Below are 26,469 nucleotides of genomic sequence, written 5' to 3'. Positions count from 1 at the left end.
AGTTTCAAAAAAAGAATCAGCTGTGATTCTTATGAAGTGTTTTGAATATGATATGACATCTCGAATGTGCATTACTGCCAGTGAGCAGGTAACTACCGAGGTTCAGAAATTGCAAGCTACGTCTATGATAAGGGAGACTGCTGCTCGGCGATACGACGCTGCTTTGGGATGGAGGAGGAGGGGGCGTGACCTGCGCGGCGACGTCATGAATCGGGACGTGGGTGCAAACCGGCGACGTCACGCCCCACCCACGCCGGTGGGTGGAACCCGGTGACGTCACCTGGCGGGGTGGAGACCGGCGGCAGGAAGATGGCGGCCGGCAAATGACGGCTGAGCCCCGAGTTGGGCGTGGGAACCTGGCCGCGTCCGTCATGTCCCGGTAGGCGAGGGCGACGAGTAGATTAAAGATCGAGAGAGGGAAACGCCGAGAGACGCGAAAGGATGGAGGACGTTAACTCGAACGTCAGCGCCGACCTGGAAGTACGGAAGCTGCAGGAGTTGGTTCGCAAACTCGAGAAACAAAACGAACAACTGAGGACCCGATCCACCCTCCTGAGCCCCAAGCAGCCGCAGCCCTCCCCCGGGGCCTGCGACAACGCCTGGCAATCCGTCACCGCAGGCCCAGCGCCCGTTCAGGATAGTGAGGCTGTGTCCCAGTCGCCGGCCCGGGGTGGAGCCGTGTCTCAGTCGCCGGGCTCCATATCGGGGGGCAGGGAAAGCCCAGAGGTGGGGGAGCGGACGGTGTTGGATGAGGTGGCGTCTCTGGATCTGGAGACAATGGTTTCGGAAGATAAGGAGGAGGAGGACAGCTGGTGAGTGAGTGAGGGCGGGGACGGGGATGATAAATGGCACTCCTCCAGTGTTTGACTCTGGAAACATGTCTGGGTAGACGGATGGTGGCTGCTCCCTAAACTGTAGTCTCTTCCGGTTTGTTGGCGTGATTTTTAAAGTTGGTATTTTAATAGTCAGGTTCCTGGTGCTGTTTTTCAGAGCACTTAACATTGTTTTATAAACCTAGGGTACTGTTTAGGGCGTATCTGCTAGTTGTATGTTGATCCTTCAGGATTCGCCCAATTTATTTTCATCTGTCAGATCTGCACGTTAGGATGTACTAAGTACTTTTATTCGAGGTAAATGACCACTGATCCAAATCGGTTTGTTTAAAACCGCAGAAAAATGGTGTGATGGTCATGTGGTCAAATGAGTATTAAGGCCACGTAAAAACAGGTGCAGGTGACTAGTGTTTTTAAAAAGATAAATATGAAAATAATAGTGTGGAGCTGGAGGAACACAACAGGCCAGGCAGCATCAGAGGAGCAGGAAAGCTGACGTTTTGGGTCGGGACCCTTCAGAAAAGAAAAGAAGGGTCCCGACCCGAAACGTCAGCTTTCCGGCTCTGATGCCGCCTGGCCTACTGTGTTCCTCCAGCTCCACACTGTGTTATCTCAGGCTCCAGTATCGGCAGTTCTTACTATCTCTCAATATGAAAATAATATTGCTCTAGACTACTAGAGTGGGTCAGAACGTGGTTTACATCGTGTAGGCCAATCTGTTCCCTTGCCCCAAACGTGCAAAGATGACAATGGAGCCAGTTATAATAATTGCTGATAAATTGGAGATGAGTCCAAGTCTAAAAGAACCTTAAGATCGTCTTTGCAGCTTTCATTATTATACTAGACTGGTCATTATTTCACAAGCATCACCTACCATTTTAAGTCTTGTCCCTTGGTCATGGGTTCATAAAGGCGTTCTGATGCATTTGGCCTATGAAGCCCAAATCAGCTAATTTTACAACAACCTCATCAGTCCTTTTAATACAATCCGAAGCCAGATGCCTTGGGAAAGGCAATGATGTAGTGGCATTAGCATTTGACTTGTAATCCAGAGACCCAGAAAGTCAGTGATTCATGTTGAACACCGCTCCAAGAACCCACTGAGCGTGACAAGTGTATAGAACGTACTGAGTGAGGTTGATAGCCACCACCAATGTAGCACCAAAGCACTACTACTGATCAAGTTGGTTGAGTCCGGAAGGACGTTGCTGCTTTATTGGGTTTGTGGCGGTGGTGAGGAAACCAACAAGAAGGAAGACTGTACTTGACCTCATCCTTACTAATCTGTCTGACACTATCGTGGACCGATGAATTGTATTGGTAAGAGTGACTACCACACAGTCCTCATGGAAACAAAGTCACCACTTCACATTGAGAATACCTTTTAGTGTGTTGTATGGCATCATTTTATGCTAAATGAGACAGACTTTGAAAAGATCTAGCGTTCAAGTCTGGGCATAAATGCCTTTTCCCTAGTATGGGGGAGTTCAAAACTAGAGGACATAATTTTAACATGAGAGGAGAAGGAGTTAGAAGGGACCTGAGGAGCAATTTTTTTCCATAGAGGGTGGTTTGTATGTGGGGGGGAAGAAAACTGCCAGAGGAAGTGTTAGCTGGGGTACAATTGGACAGGTACAGGAATAGGAAAGATTAGAGGCATATGGGCTAAACATAGGCAAATGGGACTAGTTTAGTTGGGGAAACTTAGTCAGCATGGGTAAGTTTCTGTGCTGTATGACTGTATAAGACACATGCTCCAGAATTTGCCTTGCCTTTGTACATACCAAGCCACATAACAAGTCATCAATTACCTAGTTAAGTCATTCGTGATCATCAGCAAAGTGATGAAAGTTGCCATTAGCAGTGTTATCAAGTAGTACCTGCTTAGCAATAATATGCTTATTAACTCCACTCTTGATCTAGTTCGTTCAAACATGGACAAAAGAGCTGAATTTCAAAGGTGGTGAGAATGACTAGCATTGATTTTAAAGCCATGTTTTGACCAAGTATGGCATCAAGAAGCCCTAGCAAAACTGGAGATCTGGACAATGTCCAGGCTTGGGCTGACAACTGGCAAGTAATATTCATGCCACACAAATACCAGGCAATGACCATCTCCAACCCAAAAGAATCTAACCATCATCCTGAAATATTCAATTATGTTACCATCAGTGGATCCCCCACTGTCAATGTCCTGGGGATTACCATTGACCAGAAACTGAGCTGGACTAGCCATATAAATACAGTAGTTATAAGAGCAGGTCAGAGGCAATCCTGCGAGTAACTCATGCTGACTCCCAAAACCTATCTGTCATCTCAAAGACACAAGTCAAAAGTGATGGAATACTCCCCACTTGCCTGGATGAGTGCAGCTCTAAGAATCAAGTTTGACTGTGTCTAGCAGAGCAGCCTGCATCCACACACATCTATTTCCTTCACCACTGTCGCTCAGACACGGCAGTGTGTACTAACTCCAAGATACATTACAGAAATTCACCAAGGCTCCCTAGACGGCACTTTCCAAAACTGGGACCATTACAATCTGGAGGGACCAGGGCAATGCCACCACCTGCAAGTTCCCCTCCAAGCCACGCACCATCCTGACTTGTAAGTATATCACCATTCCTTCGTTGTTGGGTCCAAATCCTGGAACTCCCTCCCTTGTGGCATCGTGGATCTACCTATACCAAATGGATTGCATTGGTTCAGGAAGGCAGCTTGCCACTGCCACCACCAAGGGCAGTTAGGAATGGACAAAAAAATCTGACCCAGCCAGTTATGCCCACATCCCGTGAGTGAATTTTTAAAAAATGAATAAAATGCAATGTTACAAATGTCTGCCTACTTCCTGACAAGCACGCATGTTTTGACAGAAATACCTCTTTTGTATTCTTTTGGAGTACAAGAAATATTGGCATGAAGTAACAAACAGTCTCACCAAAAACAAACTTTCCTGGGAACACCAAATGAATCCATTATTTTGGGGGCTGGATGCACTCAAGTTTTGGAGAAACAATCATTGCTGAAAGCCTCAAATGTGTCAGTGGACACTGCATGCACCTTCTGCAGAGACACGTGGGTGCAGACATAACCAGGCGGTAGGGTCAAATTATCTCATCAAGCACCTGCAGTCTGATTTGTTTATGACCAGAGTCATGACAAGGCCTTCCCATTTGCCCTGAGCCCAAATCCAAGTCTCTCAATTTTAAAATTTTTTATTTAAGCTATTTTTGTAATCAACCTGTTCAGAGATGTTTTTACATACCCCTGGAGCAGGTGGGACTTGAACTTAAGCCTCCTAGTCCAGGTTTAGGGTCACTACCACTGTGCCACAAAAGGGCCTCATGTGTCTCATTATGTCGGGTGCCTATTAACAATGAACTAACTAAACAAATGATCCCTTTTGAAGTGTAAAGTCTGTCCCTGTGTTTAATCAAGGTACATAATCAATTCCTTTTTCCAGTGCATCCTTCACCTGAATGCATTTAACATACCATGAGCGGCACTCCTGCCCCAATTCCCTCCACGATCCCCATAGCCTTTTAAAAACATTAATCTTGGCTGCCATCTATTTTCCTTTTGAAATCATTAGTCTCTGTTGCCATCACCCTCATTAACACAAGTTCCAGGTCACTGCTTCTAGCTATGCAGTCCACCTTATCTAAACTGCTCAAATTTTTACACATGAACTAAATCTCCTCTCTGCCTCAAGGAGAACAAGTTCACCTTCTGTAACTTAGCCATGGAGGTAAAAATCCCTTATCTCTGGAACTTTCTGGTCAATCTCCTCTTCATCCTTCCTAAAGTGCAGTGACCAAAAATTAACTCAGTACTCTGAAGCTCTCTTTAGGTCACAACAGCATAACTATTGAGGTTCAAGTGGATTGCTCCCCAGTATTTTCGTCAGCAGCAGGTACAGCATAACTTTACTGTTTCTTTGAACTGACTACCTAATTTATGAGCCAAAGGTACCAAACATTTTGTAAGCTGCTGTCAGTATGTATTGCCACCTTCAATAATCTGCCTCTGAGAGTGTCTGGTTCACTGTCCCATTTTACAGTATTATTTTGCTGCTCTTTACTCTTTCTGTCAAACACATCACTCTCACATCTCAGTATAAAAATTCCATCTGCCACTTGTCTACCCATTCTGTTAGCCTATCTATATCTTATCAAATAAATTAATGCAAAATAATGTGGAAGCAGAGACCTGAAATGAAGACAGTAAGTGTTGGAGAAATGCAGCAGATCCGGCAGCATATTTCGAAATGTTAACTTTGTATCTTGTATAGCCAGTTTGTGTTGGCCTCTTGTATTGTCAGTAACTCCTTCAAGTTTGGTGTTATTGGCAAATTTAGAAAAAAAATTCGTATCCAGTACTTAAATATTTCAAAACAGAGATTGTCTTGGCACTGATCCCTGGTGAACACCACTAGCTACCATCCTCCAATCTGAAAGACGGCCATTTGCCTTGACTTGCTCTTAAGCCAATTTTTAATCCAAGCTGACACTATCCCTCCTTACTCACAAGCCTCAATTTTGTTGATGAGCTTTTAAATAGTACTTCATTAAACATTTTCTTAAAATCCACATTGGATCCAATGAATTTTGTTCATCAAAATCCTTTTGGTCAAATGTGGCTTTGAAATCAATACTCATCTCACCTCTGGAATTCAGATAGCTTTGGCCAAGCATGGACAAAACAGTGATGAGGTCAGGAGCTCTGGCTGTGGCAGAACTCAAACTGAGCAGGTTGTTGCTGAGCCCTCAGTAGCACTTACTTTGTTAAATGTATTAAAACACAGATTTCTGGCCACCAGATGTTTGCAGAACAGGAAGATCACGATGCCATGCAGGATCCGATTCTGATTTGACCCCAGTATTGTCATTTTGGAGATGTAAATCTGGTCGACCTCATATGCTAATGTAGCTGAGCATATAAGTGCAAATAACAATTAAATGGATCATAAGCTTCTTAAAGTAATCAACTAGCAAATTAACTGTATGGACACAAGTGACAAGCGTTCACACTGGGTCTTGTGGCACAGCAGTCCCTACCTACGAGCCCAAAGGCCTCTGGTCAAAACCAACATGTTCCAGAAGTGTGGTGTAACATGCCTGAGCAGGTTGATTAAAAATAACTACAGTGTACAGTGCTTTCCAGAGTTTTTCAAGTGGCAAGAGTCTAAAGCAGTGGTATGGCCAAATGAAAGAATCTTGCATTTCGGCATCTTTGATAACCAATGACGTTCCAAAGCACTTGACAGTCGTTCAGGTACTTTACAAGATTTGTTGCTGTTGTAGTATAGGAAATGGCCATTTTGTTTACAGCAAACTGTGCCAGAAACATGATTATAGCTAGACAATTTCTTTTTAAAATGACTTTTGAAGAAAAAATGTTGAACAGGCCATAAAGAATAATTTGCTTGCAGCTCTTCAGAACTGTCGTGGAATTTTGTACATGTACCTGAGAAGGTTTGATATTTTATCTAAAAGATGATGCCTCTTAGAGTGTTAGCACCCCCACAGTACTAAACTGAAGTGTCAATGTATAAATGCTGAAACTGGTTGGCCTCCACTTTGGAAAACAGCATTTGTGGATGAATGAGAAGATGCCACACACAGCAATACAAGCTTCTGGAGAAATGGCCTCAGCTAGACTCTGTTTTTGACCAAGATACTGGGGAGCAATCCACTTGAATCTCAATAGTGCCTGCCTGGTGCCCAGGTGTAGGATTTTTTATCTGAGCTGCAGAGAAATTTGGTGTGAAGATCCAGTTGTTGTGGTCCATATAGCTGCCAATGATACAGGTAGAAAGAGGGAAGAGCTGAGGGAATATTTGCAGTTAGAGGCTAAATTAAAAAGCAGAACCAAAAAGATGATGATCTCTGGATTACTACCTGAATCACAATAAAATTGGCACAGGGTTAACAAGATAAAGGAGGTAGATACATGGCTCAAAAATTGGTATGGGAGAAATGGGACTTTGCCATCAGTACTGGGGAAAGAAGGAGCTGTTTCGATGGGACAGGCTCCACCAGAATCATGCTGGAAGTAGAGTCTTTACGAATTTTTGGGGGGTGGGTGGGAGAGTGGTGCGGGGGGTGATTCAGTTGTGTGAAAAATTATGGAAAACGAAGTTAAGGGAGGGCATAGCAGAACAAATAAGACAGAGCATGGAAAGGGTCAAGCACAGCAAGTCGGGGACAGCTCTGAAAGGGGGAGAGCAGTCAACACAGGACTGAGAGTTTTAGTACTTAAATGCATGCTGTATACAAAACAAGGTAAATAAGCTTGTAGTGCAGATTGAAATTGAAATTGGCAGGAATGATGTGGACATCATAGAGACATGGTTACAAGGGGATCGGAGCTGGGAGCTAAATATCCAAGAATACATGTTCTAGCAAAAGGACAGGCAGGTGGGCAAAGGGGACAGATTGTGTTGTTAGTAAGAAATGAAATGAAATTGATAGCAAGAAGTGAAATAGAGTCAGAAGGAGTAGAATATGTGTGCATAGAGTTGAGGAACTGCAAAGAGGAACAAGTAACCTGCTGGGAGTTGTGTATAGGCGATATATGGCAGTAGTCAGGATATGGAGAAGAAAATGAGATAGAAAAGGCATTTATGAAGGCCATATTAACAGTTATCATGGGGGACTTCAATATGCAGGTAGACCGGGAAAATCCCAAAAAACGAATTCATGGAATCTGTACAAGATGGTTCTTTGGAGCAACTTGTGGTAGAGCCCACGAGAGAACAGGTAGTTCTGGATTTAGTAACGTGTATGAGGCAGGCTTAATTAGGGAGCTGAAGGTGATGGAACCCAACAGGACAGTGACAGTAATATGATAGAATTCATCCTGCACTTTTGAGGGGGAGAAGATTGAATCCGATGTAATGGTCTTGCAACTGAGTAAAAGTAACTACAAAAACATGAGGGAGCTGCTGGCCAGAGTTGACTGGAAGTGTAGTCTGACAGGGAAGATGGCGGAACAGCAATGGCAGGAGCTTCTGGGAGTAATTTGGGAAGCACGCTAGAAATTCATCCCAAGGAAGTAGAAACCTATTTAAGGGAGGATGAGGCAGCAATGACTGATGAGGGAAGTCAGGGACAGCATGAAAGCAAAAAGCATACAATGTGGTCAAGATTAGTGGGAAGGCAGGGGATCGGAAAGCCTTTTTTAAAAAAAAAAAACAGGATAACTGGAAAAGGTTATAAGGAAGGGAGAAGATGAAACGTGAGAGTACGCTAACTAGTAATTTAAAAGAAGAAAGCAAGATGTATAAAAGGTAAAAGAGAGATGAGTGGGCATTGGACCGCTGGAAAATGAGGCTGGAGAAGTAATAAGAGTGAACAAAGAAATGGCAGAGGAACCCAGTGGATACCTTGCATCAACTTTCACAGGTCGCACACCAGAAGTTTGAGAGTCAGTGGGCAGTGGCGAGTACAGTGGCCATCGCGAAGGAAAAGATGCTGGGGAAGCTAAATAGGTCTGAACGCAGTTAAATCATCCAGACTAGATGGACTACACCCCAGAGTTCTAAAGGAGATAGCTGACGAAATTGTAGAGGCGTTGGTAGTGATCGTTCAGGAATCACTTCAGTCAGAAATGAGTCCCAGAGGATTGGAAAATTGCAAATGAAACCCCCCTGTTTAATGCGACCGAGAGAGGCAGAAGACAGGAAACTATTGGCCAGCCAGTCTGACCTTGGTCGTTGATAAGGTTTTACAGTCTGTTATTAAGGATGAAATGCAGTGTATTTAAAAGTGCGGAGTCAACATGGTTTTGTCAAAGGGAGGTCATGCCTGACAAATCTGTTAGAATTCTTTGAGGAAGTAACAAGCAAATTAGACAAAGGAGAGCCAGTGAACGTGTTCTATTTGAACTTCTAGAAGGTCTTTGACAAAGGGCTGCACAGGAGGCTGCTAAATAGATAAGAGCTAATGGTGGTAGGGGCAAAGTACTGGCTTGGATAGAAGATTGGCTGACAACTATTCATGTAATTTATTAACAATTTAGCCAAAGGAGCTGAGAGCATTGTTGCTAAGTTTGCAGATGACAAAGATAGGTGGAGGAACAGGTAGTGTTGACAAATCAGGGAGGCTGCAGAAGAACTTGGACAATGAGGGCAAGTGTGCGGTTATACACCTCTAGGAAGTATAGAGGTGTAGACTGTTTTCTAAGTGAAGTCTAAAGCACAAAGAGAATTTGGAATCCTGGTTCAGGATTCTCTTAAGGTTAACTTGCAGGTTCAGTTGGCAGTTAGGAAGTCAAATGCAATGTAGCATTCGTTTCTAGACTACAAGAGCAGAGATGGAGTGCTGAAGCTGTATAAGGTTTTGGTCAGATCACATTCGGAATATTAAGAGCAATTTTGGGTCCCTTATCTAAGGAACAATGTGCTGGCATTGGAGGGGATCCAGAGGAGGTTTACAAAAATAATCCTGAGGCTGAAGGGCATATCATATGAGGAATCTAGGTCTACACTCGATGGAGTTTAGAATGATGAGATGTGTGGAGGGGGTAACCTAATTGAAACTTGCAGAATACTGAGAGACGTGCATAGAACTGACAAGGAGAAAATGTTTCCACTAGGAGGAGAGACCAGAACCTGTGGGCACAGCCTCAGACTGAAGGGATGACCCTTTAGAACTGAGATAAGAAGGAATTTCTTCAGCCAGTGAATGGCAAACCTGTGGAACTCATTGTTCAAGGAGTTTGTGGAGGCCAAATCGAGTATCGTTAAGACGGATAGGATCTTGATTGGTAAGCGGATCAAAGGTTATGGGTTGAAGGCAGGAGAGTAGGATTGAGAAACCTATCAGCCATGATCAAATGGCAGAGCAGGCTCGACAGGCTGAATGCCTAATTCTACTCCTATATCTTATGGTCTTATGAACTAGTGGGACAACTGTCTTTATTTAACTAAGGATGACATCATTGAAATTTGCTGACTGTTGCAGCCAAATCTCCAACTTTGACAAAACAAGTACCTTGTTGTCAGTTCCTGTGAAAATGACAATGAACCTGTCTGCGTCTTCCTCCTTCTATGCTTGAGATGTTAACAACATTTGGTAGCTTATCGTTGCTGGCTTCATAAGGCAGCTTGCTGAAACAAAAGTTAATGTTTCATTCTTTTTCCAGAAGTGAACGCTAAGGTTCGCAGTCTTCCTCACTGCATAAGTTATCATTGACTGGATGCACATCTTATTGTCATATTGTACGCCACCTCTGCCTGAATTGAAAGGGATTTCACTGACTCACCATCTGGCTGGTGTGTGACCATAGGAAGCATGCCAAGCAGGCTAGTGCCCAGGTCCTTGGCAGTAGTCATAATGCTTTCATTCTGTGGCTGCCCATTGTGCCAGCTGCTTTTCAGCTACCATATCAAACCAAAGGACAGCTACTAAATGTCAAGATGGTCTGTAACCCTGGTTTGCAACCCATGCACAAGTGCACAGAATTTGTGCAATGAGAGCCAGGAAAATATGTTAGTTAGCAGACTATTGGTGTATAACCATTCCACCACCTTGGGCTGTTCTGGAGGAGCCCTGTGGTATTTAACTGTAGTTTGTAGGGCCTGCTGTACAGTGCACACTCTCACCATTGCGAGCAAGCAACCCTTTCCACTGGCTGTTAGAAACTACCTGAGGGGACTGCTGGAGAAACTCAGCATGTCTGGCAGCATCTGTGAAGAGAAAGCAGAATCCATGTTTTGGGCCCAGTGACCCTCCTTCAGAACTGATGGCTGGGAAAAGGTGGTATGCTGAAGACGGTGGTGGTGGTGGGTGTGAGAGAGTAATTGATAAATGGGGAGGGAGCCCGGGGGAAAAGAGAGATCATGAGTTGGACAGACAAAGGAATGGATACTAGTGAGCCCAGGAGTTGGAAAGGTGCTAATGAGAACCATTAGCTGGGTTGGCTGAGATTAGAACAACTGATATCATGGCAAGGCCTGGGATTTGAGGGGAGGGATAAAGGACATGTAAGAAGGTGCTCGGCTTAAAACGATTGAACTCAATATTGAGTCCTGAAAGCTGCAGGGTATCCAAATGAAAATGGAGACAATGTTCTTCCAGCTTGTGCTGAGCCTCCCTGGAGCACTGCAGCAGGCCCAAGGCGCACATGTTGGATAGGGAAATCAGTGGTGTATGGAAGTGGCAGTTAACCAGAAACAGGGGAACATTTTTGTGGAAAGAACATGGATATTCCACAAAGTGGTCACCCAGTCAGTCTTTCAGCTTCCCAGTGTAAAGGATACTACGTTGTGAGCTGCAAATACAGTAGACTAGGTGAGTGAAGTGCAGGTAAATCTCCATTTCATCTGGAAAGTCTGTCTGCAGCCTTGGATAGTGAGGAGGGAAGAAATAAATGGACATATGTTACACCTTATGCAGTTGCATGGGAAGGTGCCGTGGGGGTACAAGGAGGTATCGGGAGTTGGTCAGGATGTCCCGGAGATCCCTGATAGAAATTCCCTGTAGAAGCCTGTCAAAGAAAAAGAGGGGCATATGTGTCTGACCAGGGGTCCCTGTCAATGGTGTGAGAGAAAAGAGAAGGGTTGAAGGCAGAAGTGCGGGAAATGGGTTGGAGACAGCTGAGGGCACTGTCGACCATGGAGGTCGGAAATCCTCAATTGAGGAAAAATGTGGACATTTGATTCCCCTGCAGAAGGTGACATCATTAGATGTGACGGAGACAGAGTGGGAGAATGGGGTGGAATCTTGCAGGAAGTGGAATGTGAGGATGTATAGTTGAGATAACTGTGGGATTCGATGGTTTTGTTGTACATATCGATGGCTAACATCCCAAAAATAGAAACACATGTCGAGGAAGGGATGAGTCAGAGCTGGACCAGTTGAAGGTGAGGGCAGGGTGGAAATTGGAAGCGAAAATGATCAATTTTTTTACAGTTCCAAAAGAGAGGGAAGCAGCACCGATACTGTTATCGATGTACCAGAGAGGGTTGTGAGGAGGAACCCCAGTGGGATTGGAACAAGGAATGTACCATGTACCCCACAGAGACAGACGTAATGGGCACCCATGTGGATACCTATGACCAACTTTGGATCTGAAGAAAGTGATAGGAGTTAAAGATCTTCTTCAAAGTGAAGATGAGCTCGGCCAGGCAGAGGAGGATGCTGGTGGATAGGAATGGTTCAGGCCTTTTCTTCAGGATCAAGTGAAGACCCTAAGGGTTAACCTGATGGGATTGATTGTGTAAAGCAATTGCTCGTTCATGATGAAACAGCTGCTAGTGCCTGAAGACTAGAAATTCTGAAACTGAGTGCATCAGAAGAATCACGAATGTAAGTGGCAAAGGACTGGAAAAGGGAAGCAAAAAAGTAGTCGAGGTAGGAAGAGATGAGTTCCTTGGGGCAGGCAGAAACAATATGTCTGCCCACGAAGTCCTGTTTGTGGATTTTGGGATGAAGTGGCTGTAGGGGTGGAGATCACAAGATAAAATGAGATTAGTGACTGTCTTGGACACAACTTGATGTTCAATGGTGGGGGTCATGGCGCAGGGGGAGACAGGAGGTGGTATCTATGAGAGCCGGTGCTCAGCCTCTGCATTATAGGGGTCAGTAGACCAGACAACAACACCAGCATCCTTGTCGGCAAGCTTGATTACACAGTTGGATCTGAAAGCATGGAGTGCAGTCAGTTCAGAGAGAGAGAAATTTGAATAGGTGAGGGGGAACAGAAATTAAAATGACCGATGTCAGTTAACCGTTCTTCAATGAACAGGTCAATTTCAGATTAAAAGGCAGAAGGAGGGATCCCGGTGGAGGGAGAGTGTTGCAGGTGGGTGAAGGGGTCTGTGGGATGGGGAGAGGACTTGTACTTAAAGAATGGGCACAGAGGTGAAGGAGATGGAAGAAGAGTTGAATGTCATGTTGTTCCTGAAATTCATTGAGGTGTGAGCATTCCTTTTGTGCCTATCTTCTGTGTGCTAACCCTGTTATAATGCTGCTATGCAGTTTTACTCCAGTGACTACATGTAGCTAGTAGAAGAATGCATTTGTCATTGGAGAGTGACCTTTACTAAGTCTGGTTTTGAAGGCTGTTTACAGTCTTCCGTGCACCCTGTACCTGGATGACATGACAGAAGTTTTTATCGGCTGTCTCCGATGACAGCAAAGTCTTACTAGTGAAGTGGCAAGCATGAAAATGCACATGCAATCATCCTGTGAAATGGCAGCAGGTTTGTACTCTGAGCTACTGCTAGCCCCCTGGGTTGCTGCCATTACTTGCAGACACCAAAAAAAGGCTACATTGGCAGGAGAGTACAAATGTATTGTACTACATATCTAACTGATTTTAAGTTGTTTCCAATGTAATTCTTGTCACAGTCCAGATTACCTAATACATGTGATCCTACAGTTGGAAATGATTTAATTGTGTCCATACTTTTCTGAGGCTTGTAAGCATGGGCTGGTTCATAATGATTTGACGTACTACTGCCCTCTGTAGTGGTCATCCAAATGCATTGCATGATCGTCCATCAGTCATTGGGATGTACAGTCTATATAACCTGGCATCATAACAGCACAGAAACTAGGAGAGGGAATGGCTCAGTGATATTATCACTGGACTGTTAATCAGTGACCCAGGTAATGTTCCCGTGCTTGGTTTCAAATCTTGTCACCGTAAATGGTTGAATTTGAATTCAGTAAAAATCTGAAATTAAGAATCTAACGATTCAGTCATCATCTAATGACTGTGAATCCACCAACGATTGTAGGAAAAAATGCATCTGGTTCACCAAAGTCCTTTTTGGGAAGGAAACTGCCTTAATCTGGTTGATTCTTAACTCCCCTCTGGGCAATTAGAGATGTGCAATTAATGCTGGCCCAGCCTGTGACACCCTCATCCTGCGAATGAATAAAACAAAACTCATTGCATTACACATTTGGTTAGAAGTCAAAATGTTTTTTAGGCTTGACAGCATCCTGTTTGTGAACTATATCACTTGTGGTTTTCCTATAAAGTAACGGTGTGGCTAGGAAGTTTCATGGGGTAGAGTGAGCACTGCTCAAGGCAAATTTTGTGGACTTAGGTTTCTTCTGAGTTTTTGCCTGATACAGCAAGTGATGATTTGATTTGGGGAGCCAGTCTTATCCCTGATATTTTTATATGCTCTATATCAGCATTAACCATAAATGGTGAGCAGTGGTTACAGCTGTATTTACGAGGTAGCCAATGCGAATAATCTTGTAGCACGTCAAATTGTAGGAATCAAGAAGCATGTTCTGAGCAGTGAACATAGGCTTTTGGTAGATTGTAGTAGAGAATCATTAGCAGATTTTTCAACTAATACATTGAGGAAAAGGAGCTTTCCACCATCTACAAAAGCAAAGCCAGAGATGTAATGGAATATTCCCCATGCGTGGACCTTCCAACAACATTTAAACTCGACACCATCCAAGAGAGAGCAATCTGCTTGATTGGCACTCCATCTACCACCTTAGGTATTCACCCTCCCCACCACCTGCATACAAAGCAAGATATACTACAGAATGAAACAAAGAACTGCGGATGTTGGAGATCTGAAACAAAAACAGAAATTGCTGGCAAATCAGGTCTGGCAGCATCTTGGGAAGAAAGCAGAGTTAACTTTTCATGTCTAGTGATTCTTCATCAGAACTTAGAAAAATTTACCAAGGTTTCTTTGACAGCACCGTCCAGACTTGTGACCGCAATTCCTCGGATTAAGGCAACAGGTGGAAGGAAGCCGCGTAACCCTGCAAATTTGCTTCCAAATCTCTATCTGGAGTTGAAACTATATTACCATTCTTTCACCATTACTGGCTCCAACTCCTGGTACTGCTGAACAGCACTCTTGATGTGCTTATACTACATGGACTGCAGTGGTTGAATTGCCCCCATTTCTTGATGGCAATTCGATATATACAATAAATGCTGGCCTTGCCAACAACATTCATACCTTATGAATGCATATTGCAAAAATCTGTTCCAGCTGCAATGCAGCTTCTTTTAAGAGGAACAGGTTAGCTTTAAGTATTATAAACCAGCTACAGTCTTGGACATTTTATTGTTGCATGCAGCTGGTGAACAGTGTGGTAAATTTTGGCTGCGCAGTGCAATCGTAGTAGCAGGCACTGTGAAAAGAAATGCTGTTTGCAATTTGTTCATTGTGCAGTTAACCTATGCCCACTGTGGTTCATGCCCTGAGAAATGAACAGATGAATATCTGTCAGCTGGTTTGTTAATTTGAAACAGGTGCATTGTATCTGTATGGTCTTTCTGTCTGCAAAGGATGAAACTTCATATATGTAACTTCCAGTATACACAAGTGGATTACTGTGAGTCCACTGACAATCCTAAATTAGTAGAAAAAACAAAATGTTTGAGAAAACTCAGCCAATATGACAGCATCTGCGGAGAAAAAATGAGTTAATGTTATGAGTTCGATATGACTCTTCTTCACAGTTGTCCACTGAATTTCTCCAGCATTTGTTTTTATTTTAGATGCCCAGCATCTGCATTATATTGTTGTTACTTGAATCCTAAATTGGTTGACAGTGTAATTTCTCACTCATTAAGGATTATCCAGCATGAGGTGGGCAATTGCAGAATTCCCTCTAATGTTAAGACTCTGTTTTGAAATTTCCCAAGTATAGACAGTTCTGGTCCGTTAAGTATCTTGCTTGTTGCAAACAGTTGGAGAGACATACTATTTAATACAATCTGCTGTTTTGTTTTTGGTTTAAGGACCTGTGTGTCTCCTGCACTGTAATTCAGATGCTGCATTACTCATTTATGTAATAGGCTCAATGCCTCAGTGTAATGTTCTGACCAACCATAGTCAAGCTTCTTGGTTTACAAGTTAAAATCTGGCAGTTAACCATGAATCACATTAATGGATGAATCCTTCTTGACTTGTATAAGTAAGCTTCTATAGGGATATAAAAGGAGGGAGAGTCACTAAGGTGAATGTTGGTCCCTTGGCAGATGAAACTGGCCACTTAGTAGTGGGGAACACTGAAATGGCAGAGATGCTTAAATCAATACTTTGCCTCGGTTTTCCACGGTGGAGGACAATAGTACCATTCCTATTGGAACGGACAAGTCAATAGAAACGGTAGAACGTAGAACAATCAACGTTGATAGGGAAAAGGTACTCAACAACCTATTAGGATTGAAGGCAGACAAGTCGCCCGGGTCTGATGACCTACATCTTAAGGTATTAAAGGAAGTGGCAGTGGAGATAGTGTATCCATTGGTTAAAATATTCCAAAATTTCCTGGACACAGGAAAGGTTTTGGTGGATTGGAAAAATGCTAATGTAATGCCTTTATTCAAAAAGGGATAGAGACAATATGTGGGAAATTACAGACCAGTTAGTTTAATGTCTGTTGTTGACCAAGTTTTAGAATCGATTATCAAAGAAGCAATATCAGGACATTTGGAAAGTGAAAATGCTGTCCATCCTTGTCAGCATGGTTTTATGAAGGGCAAATCATGTTTGACTAATTTGCTAGAGTTCTTCGAAGATGTAACAAGCAAAGTGGATAGTGGGGATCCTCTAGATGTAACATATCTGGACTTCCGGTAGACGTTTGATAAGGTGCCACACAAAAAGCTGATTCCCAAGGTTCAATCATATGGGGTTAGGGGTAATTTATTAGCTTGGATAGATGACTAGCTGATGGACAGAAGTCAGATTGTTGGGATAAATGAGCTTTTTTGAATGACAAGAAGTAACTAATGAGGTGCACAGGGTTCGGTTCTTGGATGCCAGTTATTTACAATCTACATTAACAACTTGGATGCAGGGATAGAAGGCTCTATAGCCAAATTTGCAGATGACACATGAATAGCTAGGACGGTAGGTAAATCACAATGAGGACATAAGAACCTTACAAATAGATATAGATAGGTTAGGAGAGTGGGCAAAATGTGGCAGATGGATAAGTATGAGGTCATGCATTTTGATCAGAAAAATGGGAAGGTAACTATTATCTGAATGTGGAGAGACTTCGGGGTGCTCCAGTGCAGAGAGATGTGGGTGTCCTCGTTCATGAGTTACAAAGCTAGCATGTAGGCACAACAGATATAAAGAAAGTGAATGAAATGTTGGTTTTTAGAGCTAAAATAATAAAAGATAGCGATAAGAAAGTATTGTTGCAAGTATATAAGGCATTGCTGAGACCGTACCTAGAGTATAAAGCACAGATTTGGTTCCCTTCCTTGAAGAAGGATGTAGTGGCATTAGCAGCAGTTCAAAGGAGGTTCACACTAGATTAATCCCAGAGATGAGGGATTTGTCATATGAAGAAAGATTGAATAGTTTAGGCCTATACCCTCTGGAATTCAGAAGAAAGCGGGGAGATCAACTTAAGATATTCAAGATGATAAAAGGTTTTTTTTTTTTAAGAAAAGAATGATAAAAGTTATAGATGAAATAGATGTGGAGCAGATGCTTCCACTTGTGGGGCATTCTAGGATGAGGGGTCATAGTCTTAGGATAACGGGTAGCAAATTTAAAACAGTTGAGGAGAAACTACTTCTCCCAACGGGTTGCTGCCCCAGAGTGCGGTGGACGCTGGGACGGTGAGTAAATTTAAGGAGGAATTAGACAGATTTTTCATTGGTAATGGATTGAAGGGTTATGGGGAGAAGGAACGAAAATGGGGATGAGGAGCAAATCAGCCATGATCGAATGGCAGAGCAGACTTCAATGGGCCAAATGGCCTAATTCCACTCCTGTATCTTGTGAATTTATGAACACCCGTACCAATCTCAGTCCACTTGCCATCCAAGCAGCGCTCTCCTTATGTGCAATGTAAGTGTTGGTCTTGCCCTTGAATGTGACACTCTAGGAAGTACAATCTTAAAAAATGTGGTAAATTTTGGAATTTCTTGATCTGATTGTCTCCTAGAAATCCATGCAAGATTTTAATCAAGCTAATTCCATATCTTTCAATGGTTTCACATAATTTACTTTTGAGAGAAACTCCTTACGGGGTACCCATCTTGTGCAGTTGGATTTAGGATTTTATGGAAACAATGCTTGGGTTATTCAACAGTTTAAAATACGTGACTTCTGATATATAATACTAAAGAACAAAATTTCATCTTGGTGAGGAGTTTCTCATATTTCAAATGCTTTTTGAATTGTTAATTTTATCTGCCTTTGAATTATTTAAATTTACCATTTAGAGAAAATAGCATGGAACCAATTGAGCAATTTCTTTGCATGCACAACTTCAATATCTAACTGAAATATTTAACAATGGTTAAAAGTAAATACCATTAAGTAAATGTGTATATATCCTAACTTGGCATGTGACTTTTCTGTGCAGTTGATATGGTTCTAATAATGTACGTGTTTACTCAATATATCCTGACTTCCATCAGCATAAAAAAGCACATAGTATAGGCCAAACCTTGGTTGAAATGCATTAACATGTTGTTCTTTCAACCCTTCCAGAAATTGCTCTCCTACTTGCCAAACTCAGGAATAATTTCATACAAGTGCCTTGATTTGACACTTTCAAGATTAGAATAATACAGACTTTGATTTTACTGTTATTCTGTTTTATTTCTGCAAGTGCACCTCTTCTGATGAGGTACATCATCTGAATATTAATCTGATTAAGTTGCCTTGAGTTGACTGCACTAATATTCAATGAGTTGAGTTTGGTTTTGTTAACCAAGATTAATCAAAAAATAATATCACCCACCTTGCTACCAGATTTATATCTAGGAGAAAAATTAATCATTACTCATAAATTGTAAGATTTCTTTGTGTTATTATCCTGAGATCATATTCGCATTTGAAGGGAATTCTACAGTAAGCCAACCTATTTCCTATCTACCTCAGGAGCACTGCTTTGAACTGTGTCTGTCATTTAAAAGTTACATCATGAAATTCTGTTAGTCTCTCTCCCAAGTTGATTTAGTTTCTCACGCTAAATTAACATTATAGTTTTATGTTTTACAATTACCCAAATTACTTTGTGCCATTATAATTAATAACAATTATTTCCCCTTTCTATTAATATGCCTATGCTTGTTTATACATTTTCAGGCTACAATACTGTTGCACAGTAGATGATTTTAAGCAAAAGATGCCTTGATGGTAGGTTTACTAGAATTATTAAACTGCGCAGTGCATAGCATATGCATCAGCAAGAGAATCTTTTTTATAAACTGGCTTTGCCAAGTAATTACCATGTTTGCTGGAAATCCATTGAATGTTTAAGTGAATTCAATGGTCATGTTTCCAAATCCACCTTTTGGGCTTTTGAGGCTCAGTGGTGGTGTCCCTACCTCCTGAACCAGGAGGTTCAGGTTCAAATCTCACTTTTTCCAGAGCTCTGTACGGACATATCTGAATATGTTTAGAAAATATCCTATTGGCATAAAGAAACCAGCTGAAACTGTGGTTATAAGAATGTATGCCTCCGCAAGTAATAGTTTGTAAGTGTTTCATACTTGGGTCCTATATTCTATTCTCACCATCTGGTGTTCTAATGTCATTTAGTATTGAAAATGTGATGGGTTTATACAAGTCTTTCACAAATGTTCTTTCTAGGAGGAACAAACTTTTGTTCTTCCTCTCTGCTTCATATTGCAGTAATGATTTCATAACTACAACTGACTCATTGTTTATATAAAGCATATAGTGCATGGGGCCATGGATTAATTCTTTTGTGAATGTTTTACATAGCATTCCCTCACATCATGTTCAGTTTATTATTCTCTATAGAATGCAAGTATTCTGAAATAAGTGACCAGTTGATTTTTGATAGGGGAAGGAATGTTGAGGTCATGAAAAAAAATCACCACTCTGCTTTGAAAATTATGGGGTCATCAGCTCAGATTATATGCTTAAATTGAGAATCTTCTGATCCAGAGTCCAAAGCCCTACCAGCTTGGACAAACTGACCTTTAAAGTTACCTGTATACTGTGTTCAAAAACCTATTTTTCTTCAGACATTGATGTTCTTGATATTTTCAAGTATTTTAAATGAGTGAGATCTGCCTAAATGTTGGCAAATGGTTTTGAAATTTTTAATTTGTCAAGAATGTGGTTCATCCTCCACAGATCTTTTGCAAGTGTCTCCCATGAAGGTGGCCTATAGGTTTAACCCCTACAATTTTAGACTATTGTTAATCCTGAAACCCAATGTTTTGAGATCTGCAACAGTTGCTGTAATGTTGTACTTGCAGTAAAGTGTATGTCTGTCTCTCTCTCTCACTCTCTCTCTCACTCTCTCTGTCTCTGTCTCTCTCTCTCTCTCTCTCTCTCTCTCTCGCCCTCTTCTCCCCACCCCCCACCCCCCCCTCACTCCTGTACAGACCCACATATAAATCTATGGGGTGAATTTGCATTTGCAGATTTGTAATACATTTTATTTTGTTTGAAAAGCGCACAATTTGTAGACAGTGTGGCATTTTATAAATTCCTACTTTGGAAATAAAACCAGTCTGGCTCCCAGTTGAAACATAGACAGATTCTAAACCAGGCTTCACACCTAAAATGCATTGTCTGACCTGATGTCACGTTTGGTATACTGATAAAACCCTTAGTTATCTCGGGGCAGTGACTTGAAAGAAATTCTGGGATTTGCATATTAATCAATCGAAACTTGCATCTCCTTTCTAACTGAATAAAGATTTAAAAGCCACCTTAGGTTTGTTAATACATTCACATCAGTTCTATGATCCTTTGATATTTTGCTTATAAATTGTGTCTGATACCATCTCTCTCACCCGAAGAAGTAGCGAGACTCTGAAAGCCTGTTTCCAAAAATAGCCTGTTGTCGTGTGATTTTTGACCTTGTCTTCCCCAGTCCAACACTGGCACATCCACATCATAACATGCCAATGAGTTTTTTTTTATATGATGGATGTTTCAGGCCTTTTCCAATCTGCACTAGGGTGTCCTTTATACACAAATATCCACTAGAAATTTGAGAAGATCATTGTCCTTCTTTTATGCTAATCTGATGCTCCTCTCTGAGAATGTGGTTGATGTAGTTTTGCACTTTTAAAAAAAAATCTTTTTGGATATCTTTTTATTATATTACTACTACTTTTGTCAGTATGGAAGTAGCTTGTTCAGTGTTGTCATCTGTCTCTTGTCTCCGCAAATGTGCATACTCCTGAACACGTTAGTAAAGTTTCCCTTGCTTGGTTCTAGTTCTGCTGATTTTTATTTTAATTACTGATGGCCTTGATATTGTGATTTTATTCATTACTCCAAAATTGTTTTTCAAAGCAGTTAAGTATGGATTGCTGGACAAGACCATGTAGAATTGAGAAAGCAGTGATATTTTGTAAGGATGTTTCACTTTCACTTCGTTCTGAAGGATAGTGTGGAAACATGCATATTGACGTAATTTCACTTTTTTTAGTTTAGGCTTCAAATCTGGTAGAGTTTTTATTTTCTGTTTTACAAGTTTTAACTTGCTGTATAGGGGAACCATTCTTATTACTTTTGAGGAGGGGAAAACAGGTTGGAGAATTACATTAGCTGCATTTATGCCACTTTAAATCTGTCCATAATGAAGAAAGAATATAGTGTTCTTTTTTGTAAAAAGATCAGGACAAGCCAAAACACTTCACAGGCTATTTCAAATACTTACTATTGTAATGTAGCAAAACGTAGCAGTCAATTTGTGTGTTGAAAGATGAGAAAAGTATTCGATAAGCCCAGTAACTTAAAAAACAACAGCAGTTAGTAGTAAGGTTTATTGATTTATCCAGCAAAGTTGTTTTTAAAACATATGAGGGAAAGTGATGGGAAAGATAATAAAACCAATGGACCTGATAATATATTGTGGTGAAGAAAGATTGCCAGCCATCTAACTAATCCAGCAAATATTTTTTCTTTTCAACTATAGGCTATACACATCACCAAAGAGGTTGCCAACCCCTGTTCAAAAAGCTTTTAGTCCATTGCAGTGGTGCAGGCAAGTGCTGGATCATCCAAATTCAGAAATGGAAACAGCAAAAAAGTCATTGATACATAGGCTTGACCAAACATTGGCAGGTAACTAATCAGATACCTTCACTGCTTTAGTGAAAATTTAAATTTGATGTCAGAAATAATTCCTGATAATGTGTTCAGATCTTTTTATTCAAATTGGAACTTATTGTTTTTCACCTTTTCAAGTATTTGATTGCTTTCATGTGCGGGTAAAAATGTACATTGCCTAATATTTCCAAACTTGAAAACGTTGTGTTACAGTACAGTAGTCAAAACATTTTTCTGTGGCTATTTTTTTGCTATTTAAGGATGCATTTTTAATTCTTTATGGTTGCCTTTATTAGGTGATCAGTCATGTAGTAACAGTATTTTTTGTATTCCTGTGGAGTTATGGGGTATTTGAATTCTCCCAGAAGCCTAATTAGAGGAAATCAACAATATCAATCATCATCATCATTACCGCACTGTTAAACTTAAAGCCACACTCGCAAGGAAAGCAGAATTTCAAGACGTAGTATTTAAGTTGGCACTAGTAAACAGGCAGAAGTTTTCAACAAATGCTTCTTTTGAAAAATAATTGACAGACCTATACACAAAGCCATTATCTTAAATAACTTTGACTTCATTGCTGAACCAATTGAGCAACAGAACATGTATACTTTGGGAAATGTGCCAGATATGTTGCAAGATACGATCTTCATGTCTATTTCTGATGATCAGTGCAATCAGCCTGTTTTAGGTAATGGTATTCTGACTTTGCATTAAGCTGTGGTCCAAAATAACTTCACATGACTATTTTTCTGTGATTACTGGATCTCATCTGAGGAAAAGAAATTTTAGTCAATAAACAATACCATGGTGCCTGAGGTAGTTACGTACTGCATCTTCAAAATGAACTAACTCATTTCTGTTTCTAGAAACTGTGTTAATGTCTTGGTAAGTTGCACAATTCTGTATTTTGGTCACTATCAATATGAGAAAATGGATTTGACTATACTAGTTACAAGGCAATGGGTATGCATTGTCTTCAAGCCCAAAAAGTAATCTAGGTTATTGGGTGGGGCTTTTTTATGTATTGAAGATTTAATGACTAATTATTTCAGAAAGGTGATAACTAGGATCCTCATTTTTCTCACTAATATTTGCAGTTTATGCCTTCAAGGCATAATTAAACCAAAAAAGTCCTTGTGCTCATGTTTGTGTTACCTAAGGTGGTTTACCTATTTGTTGTAACCAGTATATTGAGAGCTGTGGGAATGTTGGTTTAATTTTAAAAGTAGTTGAATTTTTGTTCTCTTGATTGTGTAGCACAGATTATAACCTCATGGAAATGCAAAGAACATTCTCATGTTGGTAGAAACACATCTACACTGCCTTCTGCAATATTTTTCAAATCCAGCATTGAATCTGATGCCTGTTATTGGCCTTAAAATGAAGTTTAACTCAGAGACTGCAATAAGCAAGTTGCAGTACAAAGGAGGCCCATCATTCCAATGACTGTTGTTTGACTGTCCAAATAGTTCCATAGTGCAGGAAATGATTCATTTCAAGTATTTATGCAATGAGAAAATCTGCTGACACCTCCCAAAAAAAGCTGTCAGTACTCGTGCAAAACGCAACTGCGCAGTACCCCTACCAGCACTGTCAATTATATCATTCTGTCCTGTTTGCTCATATTTGTTGTACTTTTTAGGGGCTGCCATGTTTTTTATTTATTGGCAGAGTGTTTCAAAGTGTGCATGCGCAGAAGTTCCGCATGCACAATGTGAACCTGTTGGGGTGTCAGCAGATGCAGCCCTATTCAATTCTCTTTTTAAAATTATTATGCAGTCTGCTTCCACTATCCTTTGAGACAATGCTTTCAGATACCATCTCTCTTCTATTTTATTTCCCCTTCTCGTATTGAGGTCTTTTGCCAATCATTGATTTTGTCACTCTTGTTACTGTCCCTTCTGCTACCAAAAATGGTTTATCCTTTCTACTGTATCAAGACACCTCCAGGATTTTGAACTCCTTTAAAATCTCTCTTTTAACCCCTGACTGTACAGAAAACAACCTGGGTTCCCTCATCTCCCTCTGTATAGTTTTCACTGTGACACTGGAGTAGTTTTCCCACCAATCTGTGTGCAGAACTGGCTGTAATAATCCAAGTACGTTAATCAGTCTTCCATAAAGATTTAGCTCAACTTCCTTGCTTTTGAACTCATCCCTATCTTTGTGCAGCTAGAGCTCCTATATGACCTAGAATAATTTTCTCAACTTGTCAACATCTAAGACTTGTGTACTTAATTCCCAATATCTGATCCAGCACCAATTAAAATTATACTCTAATTCATACTGCCATTCCACATTTTTTGCATTAAAATGACTTGGTATAAAACTTTTCTATATTTTATCTAATACGTTTCTGCCCATTTTGCTATTCTGTTTATGTCCTCCAGGAATCCTACTATCCTTTACATTTCAAAACTTTGAGTCATCTGAAAATTTGAAATTCTATTCCAATCATTGTGTTTATTTAGTTTTGAATCTATTATATCTACTGATACATAAATAGCAGTGGCCCCAGTGCTGACCCTTGGGAGCACCACTACACACTTCTGTATAATTTGTAACATATGAAATAGGCGTAGGAGTAGATCATTTGACCCTTTGCATTTGTTCCAGCATTCAGTAAAATCATGACTGCTGTTTGTGTTTCGATTTCTACATTCCCATCTACCACATAACCCCCACTTCTCCTGCCTAGAAAGGTGCTATCCACCACTATTTTAAAAAATTCAGTGACCATTCCAAAATTCTAAACAATCATGGAGGGGGAACAAAATGCAATTATCACTTGAGAAAAAATGGAAGGGAAAGTAAAGGAGTGCAAGATTTGAGAGTTTGCCTAACCTGATGGGATGTAGCTGAAGATAGTGGATGCAGTGGCAGTTATCTTCCAAGAATCCTTATTTTCTGGACAAGTCCTAGAGGGTTGGAAAGCTGCCAGTATAACAAAGGGATGGATAATGGCAAACCAGGGAGGAAGAAAAGCTGCTAATTGGGACCATGAGTAGGTGAAAATGAGTTGGCTGTGCTGAAGCAGCCTATCTTGTGACAGGGCCTGGGGTTTGAATGTGGATAAAGGATGTGGAGGAAGGCTGTCAGCTCTGAAGGGTATTAACTCTGCTTTCTCTCCATAGATGCTGTCAAACTTCATGTTGAATCCACCCAGAATCGCGGGTATCTCTATGGCATGCAACAATCTCCAGACTTTGGTTCTCACTGCATCTTTGAGATCCGTATTCAGTGCCGTTCACTGCCATGTGCACACTCTCAATCTCTCTATCTCCATCAGCACCGCCTTGTACTATCTCAGAGCTACCCCCATCCAGTTCCAGTCTAGCTGGTTCAATGTTCTAACAGAAACTACTTCTCTATGTCTCGGGCATGAAGAAACCCAAGCTGCAAACTGTCATGCCACTCTGGAAACTTCCACCCTGTCCCTCCCTGTGTCTTCATCCTTTCTCCTAAACCCACCTCGTATCGAGTGTAACTATCTCTTCTAACCTTGCAGTGTACACTGAAAGTTGAGGAGTCAGCTTTATTTTTCTGTGCCTGACCTCAATGAATTTCCAATGTGTCTTCCATCACTTTCACCTCTGTGTCCATTTAGAGTCAGTGTCAGAGAGCTATACGGCATGGAAGCACACTCTTCGGTCCAACTTGTCCATGCTGACCAGATATCCTAATTAAAATCTGGACCCGTTTGCCAGCATTTGGCCTATATCCTTCTAAAACCTTCCTATTCATGCACCCATCCAGATGCCTTTTAAACATTGTGATCGTATCCACCTCCAGCATAACCAATGGATCACATCTAAGCTCTGCAGTCCTGCCACATCCAGTCGTGAATGGTGGTAGACAATTAAACAACTCACTGGAGGAGGAGGCTCCACAAATATCCCCATCCTCAATGATGGAAGTGCCCAGCACATCAGTGCAAAAGATAAGGCTGAAGCATTCGCAGCAATCTTCAGCCAGAAGTACCAAATGGATGATCCATCTCGGCCTCCACCAGTGGTCCCCAGCAAAACACATATCAGTCTTCAGCTAATTTGATTCATTCCACATGAGATCAAGAAACGGTTGGAGACACTGGAAACTGCTAAGACTACGGACTCTGACAACATTCCGGCAATAGTACTGAAGACTTGTGCTCCAGAACTTGTTGCTCCCCAAGCCAATCTGTTCAAGTACAGTTACAACACTGGTATCTACCTGGCAATGGGGAGGTAATGGCCTAGTGGTATTATTACTGGACTGTTAATCCAAAGACCCAGGTAATATTCTGGGGACCCATGTTGGAATCCCACGGCACGGATGGTGGAATTTGAATTCGATAAATATCTGGAATTAAGAATCTAATGATGACCGTGAATCCATTGCTAATTGTCAGAAAAACCCATCTAATTCACTCAGGTCCTTTAGGGAAGGAATTTGCCATACTCACCTGGTCTGGCCTACATGTGATTCCAGACCCACAGCAATGTGGTTGAGTCTTAACTACCCTCTGGGCAATTAGGGATGGGCAATAAATGCTGCCTGGCCAGTGATGCCCTCATCCCATGAATGAATAAAGAATGTGGAAAATTGCCCAAGTATGTCCTGTATACACAAAGCAGG

The 26,469-nt window shown here is 41.4% G+C and overlaps 1 protein-coding gene across 1 annotated transcript in view; it reads left to right on the top strand.

The window, feature by feature from the left end:
- Positions 1–237: 237 nt before the first annotated feature.
- Positions 238–26,469, top strand: part of slain2 (SLAIN motif family, member 2) — a 59,381-nt gene continuing 33,149 nt past the window's right edge. The window contains exons 1-2 of the mRNA XM_020512064.2: positions 238–812; positions 21,716–21,864. Of these exons, the coding sequence (XP_020367653.2) occupies positions 442–812; positions 21,716–21,864 (520 nt within the window). The 5' untranslated portion in view covers positions 238–441. The remainder of the gene's footprint in view (positions 813–21,715; positions 21,865–26,469) is intronic.

This window comes from Rhincodon typus, chromosome 1 (assembly GCF_021869965.1).
Source record: "Rhincodon typus isolate 14 chromosome 1, sRhiTyp1.1, whole genome shotgun sequence".
NCBI classification, from domain to species: domain Eukaryota; kingdom Metazoa; phylum Chordata; class Chondrichthyes; order Orectolobiformes; family Rhincodontidae; genus Rhincodon; species Rhincodon typus.
The sequence above is the reverse complement of the archived record's forward strand: the minus strand, read 5'-3'. Positions and strand labels throughout refer to the sequence as shown.